At 52.8% G+C, this 13,752-nt stretch overlaps 1 protein-coding gene across 2 annotated transcripts; it reads left to right on the top strand.

Annotated features, from left to right (window-relative positions):
• Nucleotides 1–5,540: 5,540 nt before the first annotated feature.
• On the top strand, nt 5,541–10,282 carry LOC144791868 (uncharacterized). Of its 2 annotated transcripts, none has more exons than XR_013602487.1 (2): nt 5,541–6,037; nt 8,522–9,045. XR_013602487.1 is itself a non-coding variant. In XM_078666654.1 (2 exons), the coding sequence occupies exons 1-2, from the start codon at nt 5,719–5,721 to the stop codon at nt 10,155–10,157; spliced, it is 942 nt and encodes a 313-aa protein (XP_078522780.1). In that variant the 5' UTR covers nt 5,541–5,718; the 3' UTR covers nt 10,158–10,282. The 2 variants fall into 2 exon arrangements, 1 of the variants encoding a protein (XP_078522780.1); XM_078666654.1 differs by lacking the exon at nt 8,522–9,045 and adding an exon at nt 9,535–10,282.
• The last annotated feature ends 3,470 nt before the right edge of the window (nt 10,283–13,752 follow it).

Here is a 13,752-nt window from a genome sequence, read left to right as displayed (position 1 = left end):
TTATAATCAATGATACAGTGATGAAAAAACAGGTCCTTAAAGAAATGTATTATCCGATCTTTATTTATTCATGCTTTACGCAAGAAATATATTACAACTGTAGTCAATTTGTGAAATCCAACGCTTTTCGCACTCTTGGGACTTTTTCAGGACGGATGGTTTTTTTATCTCAATCCATAAAATAGGATGGGCATATTTTTTTTAACGTGTAAATTCCTTACACCGTGTACAAATCTCGGCCCAGGCAGGCATGGGAGTGAACTTCCCTTCAGGGAGGAGTCACACTGCAGAGCATTCAGGTGATTCCACACCTGTTTAACCCTGGTCTATCCAAGGGTCGAAGGTGTTCAGCATTGCCTTTTCCAGACAGCTAAAGGGCTAGATGTAAGACTGTTTTTGCATGTGCAAACGGGTTTGCAAACCCGTTTGCACATGCAAAAACAGCATGGACCATGTACAACGCCTATTAATTATTCTATCTCTACTATGCCATGATCATTTTAAATGTGATTTACTAATTCTACTTTTATGGTTGTTTTAAATGAAGAGTTGCAATTTATTTGCGATTCACTAAACAGGTTTTGCAACTCACTATTAGGAAGTGGTATTCCCTTCCTAATAGCATGCGCAAACCCATGTATGTTTTGCGTCTGCAATTGCGGGTCGAAAACACTCGCAAAATACCACCCTCTTCAAGAAGGTGGTAATACACTCGCAAAAGGGAAGGGGTCCCCAGGGGACCCCTTCCCCTTTGCAATTGCAGGGGGAAATATTTTTTAAGGGCAGGCAGTTGTCCCAGAGAGGGTTACCTGCCCTTACAAAATGAAATAAAAACGTTTCATGTTTTTCTTTTTTGAATTCATCCCGTTTTCCTTTAAGGAAAACGGGCAGCATATTAAAAAAAAACTGCTTTATTTAAAACCAGTCCCAGACATGGTGGTCTGCTGAGCCCAGCAGGCCACCATACCTGGGAGGGCCTGTCATTTCCAATGGGGTCGCAAATTGCGAGAGGCTCATTAATATTCATGAGCCTCTTAATTTGCAACCCCATTGGGAATCACTAACCATGTGCTACACACTGCTGTACATCCCAAATAGCGCCTCGCAAATTGTGAGTCGCAAAATACTCGAAATTTGCGTGTCGCTATTTTGGTCGTCGTACATCTGGCCCCAGATTCTTTGAGTGACAGGACAAACACATTAATTGTCTACTTGGTCATCCTTTCATGCCCAGGCATGGAAGTTCACAGATTATATTGCCCTATTCAGGCGTGGGACTGAAATTCACATCTTGCAGCTCTACAGCACAGTGCTCTATAAGACACTAACGGTGTGATTGACAGAATAGGGCCTGTAATACGGTCAAGCACTAGGTAGCTTGAGCTGCTATGCGATTGGCTATATCACGCCATGGACTGTCAATCATTATGTTAGTGTGAAGCAGAGTCTGCGAGTAGCAGGTGATGAGCGGAGTATCACAAGAAAGAGGTGAGGCAGCCCAGGCTATGCCTGGTGTTACAGCAGCCATCTTTGACTATATGTGGAGGCACATTTTTGGTCAACTTTTATTCAGGATAGTTTGGGACTCTGCTGTGTAGACTCACAGAGTCCATTGAAGGAAAAACCTGAAGGGCATGACAGAAAAAGTTAAACGGGGCAGGGTGGCTTAGCTTTTCTATCCTCGCAAGGCCTTTCGCCTCTAAATACTTCTCAGTTTAGTCCTTGGAGATAAATGAATCGCTAGGGATACATTATAGTTAAGGCTCCCTGTTTTCCCTTTTTACTGATTTTTACAGAAATATACAGACAGAAATGCATTTATTTTTAAAAAGTGGATAAATACAGAAAATGTGCTTCTTTTAAGTGACTATTCGTGCTGTCTTTCATGAATTATAGCCCAACAGCTGAGCAGATGACAGCATGGGAAATTAAAAAACAGGATGACATTTCTTTAAATAACTGCATGTGTCAACAAACATTTGTGGTATAATGCTAATATTTGCCAGTGGATGTACTGTTATGTCATATTTGGCAACTTAAATAGCTAAAATAGTATAGACATCAAAGTATAAGTGCGCATCTATAATTTAAATTAATATGCAAATGCACAGTATTACAACTACATTTATATGCAAAACACAAAATAAATATGGATAAATACAGACGGAAATGTTAAAAAACATAAATACCATAAAACCAGGAGCCCTACTTATAGTGCATTGCTTTCATAATCCACTTGGGCTGGCCTCAAATTGACTTAAGTCCACCATTTTCCTTAGGAGCTTTATCCAGGGATTTGTGTTGATAAACTGATTTTGTTGATTCATCAGTTAAGCTGCAGCTGTTGAATTGTAAAGCACTGACTCAGAGTTCAACTGAGGCTGCTTGACTACAGTATATACATGTAGTGAGAAGATTGAGTGGAAAATTGTTTACTTGACAGGTACTGAGCCAAGTTCATCTCTTGAAATCTTTTATAAAAATACCAAGTAGTAAATGAAAGTTCGTACTACCATCTATTTTTGGGATGTACTCTGAAACCTCTCTAGCTGTTCAGACTGATGACAACATTTCTTATATTGAAAGATGGCTTAAAACAGTGTTCTCCAAAGTCGGTATTGGAATGCCGGATCCATTCCAGATTTTTAGCATATCCCCATTTAGATAAATGTGTTTATCTTTTAAGATCTGGCATGGATCCGGCTTTCCTGAACCGATTTTGCAGAACTTTGGCTTAGAACATTGGAATAGTTTGTTAAATCGATGAAAGCTAAAATGTTAAATTATGCTAGAAGATGGGAGTTCATACTCTTAAAGTGTTCAGTATCACTTTATAATATAGCAACAAATACTTCACTGCATTCAAGACTACCAAATTGAACTCTCGTTTTAATGAAAAAGGCATTAAGATAGAGTAGCAAATAACCACATTTACCGCACAGTGGTAGCTACAATTACAGAGAAGACGGTGGCATCTGGCAGAGTGTCCTGACAGTGTACATCTCCCTCAATGGAGTACATTGCCAGGTTTCTTCTCCCTAGACGCACCTTTTATTTACATGTTTTAGGAAAATCTGCTCAATGCTTTTATTGATACATGCAGCAATTTTTTTCCACCAGTTATCATTGATCAGTGTTATTCAGTTGATGTTGCCATTCCATCTCGTTTTCCTTCCTTGCCAACACTTGTCTCATGCATGTGTTCTAGGCAATACATGTCTATCTTTCTCCTAGACTCTTTCATTTCTGCCAAGACAACTCCTTAGGATTTTGCTTTACATTCCCATCCGCAGGGGCAGAGATATTGGAGCTACATGCAACTTGCTGCAATTGCCGGGTATGGAGCTGAGCAGGTGCTAAGCTAGGTTAAATTTGGAACCACAACTAGAGCCCACAATGAGAATCCCATGTCAGAGAAGCTTTCATCTACGGCCTGTCCCTTTGTTGCCTGCTGGGGCTGCCTATCTGTGGTGTGGTGTGCCACATATATACAACTTCGGAGTCAGAGGTGGGCTGCTATAGGGAGCCTGCTTCTGTGATGTAAGATGTAAGTGGTTGGTAATCATCATCGAATGCAAGATGCTGGGGTAAACGGAGGGAGGTTTGAAACTTCCTGACTGGGGCCACATATGTCAGTGTTTCGGGGTCTGGAGCCCGGGGAGCAAATGGGAAACTGGGGGAGATGCTGCACCTACCCCTGGCGGATGGAGGGGGGGCGCGCTTCGCTTGTGGTTTGCCAGTGATGTTATGCTGCTCGCTTAGCATTGTGTAATTATGTATTACCCACTACTCCAAGGCTTTGGGAAGTAATGATTGTTTGAGCATTTGTGTATTTGCTTCTTTTGGTAACAATGGGGATTTGGGGGGGTGGCCGACCAGCGGGAGGCTCGCCCCCCCGGGGAAGTTTGGGGCACCAGGGGAGGGGGGGGGGAGTTAGGTAGCATGACTCTCGGGTCTCGCCGTAGCTGGCGTTTTTTGGGCTGGTTGGGCTGGTTGGGGGTTTTTGGGCTGCTTTTGGGCTGGCCAGGTATTTAACCGGCCATTTTGTGTCACTGCACACGGTTTGGGTGCAGTGACACAGCAGCCAGGGTCGACAGTTTTTGTGGAGGTGTGGTAGTGGGATTAGGCGGCGGTTCGGGACCTTCGGCGTAAGTTTGAGAAGGGCGGAGGCGGTTGCTGCGGTGAGCGTGTCGTGCGTGGTGTTTTTCCCGGTCTTTGGTGGCGTGATGGCGGAGGGTGATGACCCGCGCGTGGCGGAGGCACTGCGGCTGTTGCGTGAGGCGGGCCGCATGGACATATTGCGGCCCGGCCTTAAGGTAAGGCTGCAGCGGCGCGCTGCTGACGGCGCCGCTGCGGCTGTGGCGGCTTGTGATCCGCCGCGGTCGCGGCTGCGGCCGGCTTCGCGAGGAGGGAGGGGGGGCGGGGGCGCGAAGGGTAGTGCGAGGCTTGCTGAGGCGGCGCCGCGGGGCAGAAAAAAGGGTGGCATGAAGCGGACCGGGCGGAAGGGGAGGAAACAGCCCCTGGTTTTTGTGGAGAAGGTGGGGGGAGGGGCGGGGGCAGCCCGCGAGGCAGGGTTGGACCTGGGGGGACGGGGGGAGGGGGAGGAGGGGGTGAGTGGTGGGGTACAGGCAGCCGATCCGGGGGAGGGTGGGGGCGGGGGTGAGGGGGGGCGGGTGCCAGCGGATAGAGTGGAGCCTGTGAAAGGGGGGGAGGGGGGGCGGGGGGCGGAGGGGGTCCGAGGCAAGGGGAGAGCGGGGGGCGGCCGGATGGAGAGGGTGGGGGGGCGGTTTCACCCCTACTGATCGAGGAGACCGATGTGGAGGAGGAGGTGGGGGGAGGAGAGGGGGAGGACACAGAGCTGGACTGGGGCTCGTCTTTGGCGGAGGAGGGGGGGGGGAGGGGGGCCAGGGCGGTTCAGAGTTCCCGGGAGTGCGGGGGAGGGGTGGCGGGAGGGGCCGGGCGGAGGGGCGTGGCGGATTGGTGGCGGTGGGGGAGGGGCGTGGGGGTGGCGGCGTGTCGGGTGGGAGGGGTGAGTCGGGTAGTGGTGGGGGAGTCAGTGGGGGTTGTGGAGGCGTGGTGGGGGGCGGAGACGGGGAGGGGCATGGGGGTGGCGGCGGGTCGGGTGGGAGGGGTAGGTCGGATAGTGGTGGGGGAGCCGGTGGGGGTAGTGGAGGCGTGGTGGGGGGCGGCAAAGGGGCGGGGGCAGCGGCGGGCAGTGGGCGGGTTTTGGGGAGGGGGTGGGGAGCAGGGAGGCAGCTTGGGGGGAGGGCATGGGGTCCGGGACGCGGGGGGGGGGGTGCGGGCCCGAGTTGGGGTTATGGGGGATGGGGTAGGTCGGGGGGCTGGGAAGGGGGTTGGGAAATGGGGGGCGGTGGGGTCCCGTCGCGGCGCGGGGGTCATTTGGCGGGTTGGGGGAGGGGTGGGGCGATGGGGTGGGGGAGTGGGGGAGGGGGCGGCGCGTGGGGGGGGGACGGGAGTGGTTTTTACCCTGGCATGCTGGACTCCACCTTTTTTCCTTGGCAGGAGCTGTTTGCGAGGCGCTCGGGGGAGCAGCATGCGGCTCCCACCCACCGAGTGGATGGGCCAGCTCTGTTTGGTGCGGACGGCTGTGCTCCAGCGAGGGACCTAATTCATGACCATGGCGAACGGAGGCGCGGTGCGTCTCCGCCAGCCCCGCCCCGAAGGGTCTTTACGGCCGCCGGGGGTAGGGGAGCGAGGATGGATTTACATGTCTCTGATATGAATGCGAGTGCGGAGGATGGAAGGGCGAGTGTGGACCTGATGGAGTTGATGCGGGTGTGTCGGGAAAGAGCGGGTTTGAGCCGGCTGGAACCCCAAATGGGGGGCCGGAGTGGTGTGGTGCCGGCTATTGAAGAGTCGGAGGAGGAAGGGGAGCTTCGGGAGGACGGGGGGGCTGGTAACGTTGTTGGAAGTGTATTGCCGGTGCCAGCAAGGCAGGAAGCGCCCAGAGTGACGGCCCCCTCAGATCAACTGGTTAGGCGGCGGGATCCAGCAAGGACGCCGACCTTGACGCCAGGTAAGACGGGTGATGGTGTGGGGGGTGCCAAGAGGCGTTGTGTGCAGGTTTCAGTGGGGTCGGGGGGCGATGGGGAGGATGGGTGGCGGCTGGTGCGGGGTCGGTATGTGCAGGACGCTGGGGTTGGCACGGACGGCGCGGCGCCGGGCGGGGGGGACCCAGCGCGGGCGACGGGGCAGCGGCGGCGGGTGAAAAGGAGGCGGCGGGGGGAGGAAAGGAGAGTTGTGTGGTTCCGGTGCGGAAGTTGCCGTACATGGGGCTGACCAAGCCGCTGGGTGCCCACCTTTCGGCGGCGACGAAAGAGAAGATTTGGAAGGGGGAATACATTGATATCCTGAAGCTGCTGCACAGGGAGTTGACGTCTAAGGAGGGGTCAAAGGAGGAAGAGCAGGAGTTGGCGAGGCGCCCGAAGGTGCCCCTGATGCTGGACAACTGGTCAGCAGCTTTCCTCATATACGCGAGCGTGTATTGCGAGAAGTTCCCGGACCGGTGCGTCGCGCTCTTTAAATACATGGATGTGGTGCGGAGGGCGCAGGTGACCTATGGCGGGTATGCGTGGTCACACTACGACGAGGAGTTCCGGGCGCGCATGGCGGGGGACCCGGAAGCGCAATGGGGGGAGCTGGATTCGGACCTGTATCAGCAGACGATGGGAGGGGCCAAGTTTGGCCACGCCATCTGCACAGCAAGCGGTTTGCCGCTTGCGTCTCCCCCCTTTGCGGCTCGCCCCACCCGAGGGGGGGTGGGTCAGGGAGCCTCTAGCAGCCAGACCGCAGTCGGAGCCTGCTAGGACTTTAATAGGGGGGCCTGCGGGCGGGCGGCTTGCCGTTTCCGGCACGAATGCTCGTCGTGTGGACGGAACCACCTGCGTTGTTGGGGGACCGGGGGCCCACCGGGACAGCTGCCCGCGCAGGGAGGTGCTCTTGCCAGAGGGGGTCAGGGTGGGGGGAGGGGAGGGGGTAGAGGGGGAGGATCAGGGGCTCTGGGCAAAGGCTCGTACGCCGGTTAGGATCGAGCGGATGGAGCCCTGGTTGGCGGCGTATCCGTGGGCGGAGGATGCTGCAGTGCTGCGTCGGGGTTTCCGGGAGAGTTTTCGGCTGGGGTACGAGGGCCCTCGGATTGCTCGCTGGGCGGACAATCTGAAATCGGTGAACGCACACAAGGGTGTGGTGAGGGAGAAACTGTTCAAAGAGGTCAGGGAGGGCCGGATGGCGGGTCCCTTCACGGTACCGCCGCTGCCGGGCTTGATCATTTCACCCATCGGGGTGGTGCCCAAGAAGGAGGAGGGGCAGTTCCGACTGATACAGCACTTGTCCTGGCCGGAGGGGGAGTCAGTAAATGCCTACATTTCGGCAGAATTGGCGTCGGTGACTTACTCGTCGGTGGACGTGGCGCGGCGGCTTGTTGCGACGGCAGGGCGGGGCGCGCTGATGGCAAAATGCGACGTAAAGTCGGCCTTCCGGCTCCTTCCGGTGCACCCGGCGGATCACCAGTTGCTGGGGATCCAGTTCCAAGTTCTCATCTTTGTGGATAAGGCGCTGCCGATGGGGTGCTCCGTTTCATGCGCGCTGTTTGAGCGTTTTAGCTCATTCCTACAGTGGGTTTTTCCAGGCGCACAGGCTCGGAGTCAGTGACGCACTATCTGGATGACTTTTTCCTGGTGGGCGGCCCGGTGCGGAGGACTGTCAGCGGCTGCTGGATGGTTTGGCCGGGTTGCTGGGGGAATTTGGGGTTCCCCTGGCGCCAGAGAAGACGTGCGGTCCCAGTACGGTGTTGTCCTTTTTCGGTATCGAGCTCGACTCGGTCGCCATGGAAGCACGCCTACCGGAGGATAAGAGGTCTGCAATGTTGGTTTTGGTGGATGGAGTGTTGTCTAGGAGGAAGGTGACAGTGCGGGAGGTACAGGTGTTGTTGGGGCATTTGAATTTTGCCTGCTGCGTGGTACGGGCGGGCCGAACGTTCTGCCGACGGCTGGGTTTGGCGTTGTCCGGTTTGCCTTTGCCTCATCACCATGTGCGCCTTTCCGTGGGTATGAAGGAGGATCTGCGCTTGTGGCGGGCGTTCCTGGAGAGGTTCAATGGGGTACCGATGGCGCCGGCGGAGGACTGGGAGTGGGATGTCACCATGTACTCGGATGCGGCGGGCGTCGGCGGCTTCGGTCTGTATTGGGACGGAAGGTGGTGTGCGGAGCAGTGGCCGGTGCATTGGCAGGCAGGTGGGAGGAGCATCGCGTTCTTGGAGTTGTTCCCGTTGGTGGTGGCAGTCACCGTGTGGGCAGGGGCGTTGGCGCACAAGCGAGTGTTATTTCGAGTGGACAACATGGCTGTTGTGCAGGTGGTGAACAGGCAGTCGGCGTGGGACGCACAGGTGCTGAAATTGATGAGGGTTTTTGTGCTGCGCTGCTTGGAGAATGACATACTGTTTCAGGCGCGCCATGAACCGGGCGTGGACAATGACATTGCCGATGCTTTGTCTCGTTCACAGTGGGAGAGGTTCCATGGGCTAGCCACGACAGCGGAGGAAACCAGGACACCGGTGCCGGAGGACATGTGGTCGGTGGGCGAGGCCGGGTCTTTCCGCTGGTGAAGGCGTCGGTCGCTGTGTCTACATGGAGGGCTTACGAGCTGGCATGGGAGGAATTCCTGCGGTCAGGTGCGGTGTGGCAAGGGGACAGGTGGCAGCGCGAGGATCAGGTGGTAAGGTTCATGCTGGCGCTCATGGATAAGGGTCTGTCGCGGGTGTCGATTGCGGGCAAATTGTCGGCAGTGGCATTCATGGGCAAGATGTGGTGGGGGTATTCCCCGTCGGCAGGTGAACTAGGGACCCGGCTGCTGGAAGGGTGGGCGAGAGAAAAGGGTGCGAAGGTGCGGCTGCGCCGTCCGATCACGGTGGACTTGCTAGAAGGTGTAATTGGTGCGCTTCCAAGGGTGTGCAGGGATGACGGCGAGGTGGTACGGTTTTCTACCTTGATGTCCTGGCTTTTCTTCGGGGCCTTTCGTGTGTCGGAGTTGCTGGGCGCGAACGGGAGGCGGGGGGTGTTGTGGGGGGACGTGGAGGTGTGAGCTCGGGAGGTGGCGGTGCGTTTGCGACGCTCGAAGACGGACCAGCGAGGGGTCGGGACCTGGGTGGTACTGGGGCCGGGCGGACGGGAGGGGGTGTGCCCGGCGGAGTGGGGTAGGAGGTTGATGGCAGGCGGAGGCGAGTCGGAGAGGGAGGTTTTTGGACGTGGGGAGGGGGACGGTGTGACGGCGTCTCAGGCTTTGTGGGTTCTGTGGCACGCCCTGCGGTACATGGGTGAGGACCCTCTGGCGTTCGGGACGCACTCCTTCCGGATCGGGGCGGCGACGGAGGCGGCACGGAGGGGTTGGGGCAAGGAAGAGATACAGAGGCTGGGGCGGTGGAAGTCGGATTGTTACCGGACGTATGTGCGGTTGAGGGGGGCTGAGGGGTTGTAGTGATAGCTGTGTTGCCCGATTTTGACATGTGTGTCTTTACAGGTGCTGTGGCGGGGCCGGCAGTGGCTGTTCTGAATGTATATATTGTGGGACATTCATTCATCAAGAGGGCAGAACAGGCGGAGTGGGACAGGCATCGGACACTCAATTTGGGATTGGACGTGGGGTTGTACCGTTGTCATTGGAGGGGGAAAGGGGGTAGGCGTTGGCATGAGTTGTTGCCTTTGTTAAACACGGTGGTGAGAGGGGGAGTGTGCCCAGATGTGGTGGTGATTCATCTGGGTGAGAACGATTTGGTGCAGTGCAAGGGGTTGGCGCTGCTCAAGCAGATGAAGAGGGACCTGAGGGAAATTAAGAAGCAATGGGCAGGCTGCCATATTATCTGGTCTGAGTTTATTCCCAGGCGGGTGTGGAGGGGGGCGGAGCGCCCGGGAGCCATTGACAGGGCTCGGAGGAAGATTAACCGGGAGATTCGGGAATTCTGTGCCAGGGAGGGGGTGGGGCGGATGGAGCACCCGGAGTTGCGGTATGGCGCAATTTACTTTTTCCGGGAGGATGGGGTTCACCTGTCCAGGTATGGCATGGAACTGTACATAATACAGATGAAGGAGGCGTTGGATGCGGCTTTGGGGGTGCTCAGGTATCCCAGGAGGCAGGAGTCCTAAGGGGGGGTCGAAATTCGTAAGCGAATTTCGAGTGGCGCTTTCCTAAGGAGATAGGGTGGTTTTGCGGGAGGCCTGGGACTGTATGGTAGACAGGGGTGAGGTCATGGAGGTCACTGTGGCAGTCAGTAGAGGGGTAGGTTGTGAGCGGACGTGTGGTATTACAGTGCAATGTTGGGATTAAACCTTAGGGGTGGGGGTGCGGGGTTGTTAGGAAGTTGTTATTTAGTGAGCAGTAGTTTTGTTCGGCACAGGCCAGGTGGGAAATGTTTTAAGTGCACCTGATTCCAATAAAAGCGGCCTTTTTCACACACAATTTGGGTGTCTGTGTCAATGCTTCCCCCCCTCACCTACTGGTGTGCCCCAATGGGGATTTGGGGGGGTGGCCGACCAGCGGGAGGCTCGCCCCCCCGGGGAAGTTTGGGGCACCAGGGGAGGGGGGGGGGGTTAGGTAGCATGACTCTCGGGTCTCGCCGTAGCTGGCGTTTTTTGGGCTGGTTGGGCTGGTTGGGGGGTTTTGGGCTGCTTTTGGGCTGGCCAGGTATTTAACCGGCCATTTTGTGTCACTGCACACGGTTTGGGTGCAGTGACACAGCAGCCAGGGTCGACAGTTTTTGTGGCCCTCCCTCCCTCCCTTTATTTTGCTGTCCCTTTTGGGGGGGGGGGTTTGGTCCTGGTTATGAGGAGCTTTGTTGGGTGAGGGTGCACTGGATTAGGGTCAAAGTTGTGTTGTCGCTGGAACAGGTGTGTTGCTGGGGGGCGCTTTCCTAAGGAGATAGGGTGGTTTTGCGGGAGGCCTGGGACTGTATGGTAGACGGGGGTGAGGTCATGGAGGTCACTGTGGCAGTCAGTAGAGGGGTAGGTTGTGAGCGGACGTGTGGTATTACAGTGCAATGTTGGGATTAAACCTTAGGGGTGGGGGTGCGGGGTTGTTAGGAAGTTGTTATTTAGTGAGCAGTAGTTTTGTTCGGCACAGGCCAGGTGGGAAATGTTTTAAGTGCACCTGATTCCAATAAAAGCAGCCTTTTTCACACACAATTTGGGTGTCTGTGTCAATGCTTCCCCCCCCTCACCTACTGGTGTGCCCCAACGTCCACATTAGACCAGCATTCTATGGCAGACGGCGAGCACGGTAAGTGAGAGTTCCTCGCACTTTCCACACCGAGAGGGGTACAAAACGAGTTAGAAGATATTTCCTTTGATGATAAGAACCTACAGGAAGTGAAACACTCTCGCCCTCTCTAGTAATGCACTGCATGAAGGAACTGTGAAAAAGGCCAATTGTTTGGCAGCAGTAAAATCAGCTAATATCAGTGGAACGGAAACTTGAGGGACCCTCCTGCAGGAAGAGGAACTTAGACGAGAGTTCACATGGTCCATGCAATAGGAAGTCACTCAATTGAGACCAGCCTGGGGTGCAGGACCTGCCCCGCTACAAGATCTGTGTGCCATCGTTAAAGTGAATGCAAGAAGAGAGTACAAGGAGGGAGGGAAGCTAATTGTAGGGTCCAGGGATTACCTATCTGATGCTGGACGAGTGGCTCTCAGAACTAAAGGAAAACGTAATAACGGAATTTCTAGGACTTCAGTCAGTACCTGAACAGCTGTTGGTGAATGATGCTCGATTACTTCCAAAGAAACGAAGAGAGATATTTACTCCGCTGTGGTTGAGCGGCGATGATTGTGGTCTTACACTCGGTGCAGCAGAGGGAGAAAATCAATCAGACAGCAATTAGGTTGGGCAAAGCTGTCTCGTGTTTTTTTTTCTCACGTAGCGTGCGTAACTCTCACGAGAACTGAATATGTTACATAAGCTACTGAAAGGTTTTAATTTCGACCTTTGCAGAGCTTTTGTTAGCGAGATCCCTGTTTACAAGTGTTCGCGAGAATAGATGGTTGTCCATGCATTTGCCTAATGACTGCTCACTTTCTGTACACCGGTCAGGCTGAAATTGTTGTTAGCGCTGTGCACGTGGCACACATCCCGCTTCGCAGTGCCCGTGAGGTATTTATTTATGCACAAATCAGCTTTCCCATGGGGAGAGGTTCGTAGTCAGGGAAAGCCTAATGAAAGCAGGAAAAACTTGACATACATGTAGCCCAACAATTAGGTTTCACCTAAGATTAGGAATTAAGAATAGTGTTAGAACAGGCTTCTTTGGTGTGCTTTTCCCCTGTCTTTTGCTTCTGACCTCCTGTTTTTAACTGCATGCTCTGTTTAATTTTTGCTGTTTTTAGGACTCTGGGCCTTTCGCCACTGCTGACCAAGTGTTCCCGGTGTAAATTGCATTGGTGCTTGGTTTATCCACCACCTAGTAAAGTGCAACAGGTGTGCCCAGGGCCTGTAAATAAAATGCTACCCGTGGATGGATTTAGGCCCAGATATCTGTACTGGAGTGAAAGTATGGCATAGTTCTGCATTCTGTCCATCAATTGTTCTTCTTTCAATTGTCACTCTGAGTGGGACTGGTATGCCTAGATGTGGGTCCCGTGCTCTCCATGCCGCTGGAGGCAAGCTATCCCGGCTGACGACGGGTGAAACCACAAAACTGGTCCTAGGATGCTTGTTTCCAGTCCAGGGAGGATCTGGCCTGGCAGTTCGGGTTGGACTGCTCTCAATGGGTGCAGGGTCAAGACTGATTTGCATATGGCTGATTCAAACTGGAATGGGATGGGGAGCAAACAAATGATGGATTTAGGCCCAGATCTCTGTACTGGGATGAATGTAAGACATTTTTTTGCATTCTGTCCATCAATTGTTCTTTGTGTCCATGGGCTTGCAGCACTGATTGTGCCACCTACACGAGTAGCCCTGCAAAAATGTCTCTGATCTGCAACTGCAGTGTCTGTGTATGCAGTTTTAATCTACTATATCAACCTGCCCAGTGAACCCAATTGGCAGACCCAAACCTTCCCTTTTACTACATCTACGTCGGTTCACTGACACAACATTGATGTGAAAAATATCGATGTTGAAAATATTGAGTTAAAAATATAGACAACAAAAATATCAATTCCTATACTTCAACAGGTAAGTGCAAAAATATCAAGTAAAAAGCATTGATGTATAAAATATTGACTTTCTATAAATATAGAATAAAACAATATATATTAAATCTCTTAAATATTGCATTTAATTTTAACAAACCAAAGCAAATGGAATTACATTTTAATAAAATATGACAAATAAATAATAAAAAAACACACACATTATAATTTATAGCTATATATTTACTTTAAAATAATGAATAAAATATTTTTAATTTATGTTAAAAGTTTAAAATAATATAAAAAATAAAACTATATATTAAAGATGTAATATTTAAAAAATCTATAATAAATTAAAACCTTAAACTATCAAAAAATATTTAAAATTACATTTCACAATGCAATCAGTAAAACAGTAGTAGAAATGTATGATAGCAAAGGGGTAAAAATAACTATTCCCACTTCAATGAGTGCAACAGTAGGGTAAGTGTTGGATAGCGGAGAAATAAAATTTACTATTCCAACTCCAGTGAGTGCAACAGTAGGGAAAATATTGGATAGCGGAGGGGTAGAAGTTACTATTCCCACTCAAGTGAGAGCAACAGTAGGG

The sequence above is a fragment of the Lissotriton helveticus genome, chromosome 11 (genome assembly GCF_964261635.1).
Source record: "Lissotriton helveticus chromosome 11, aLisHel1.1, whole genome shotgun sequence".
Classification (NCBI taxonomy): Eukaryota; Metazoa; Chordata; class Amphibia; order Caudata; family Salamandridae; genus Lissotriton; species Lissotriton helveticus.
Note: the sequence above shows the minus strand (reverse complement) of the source record. Positions and strands in the feature narration are given on the sequence as shown.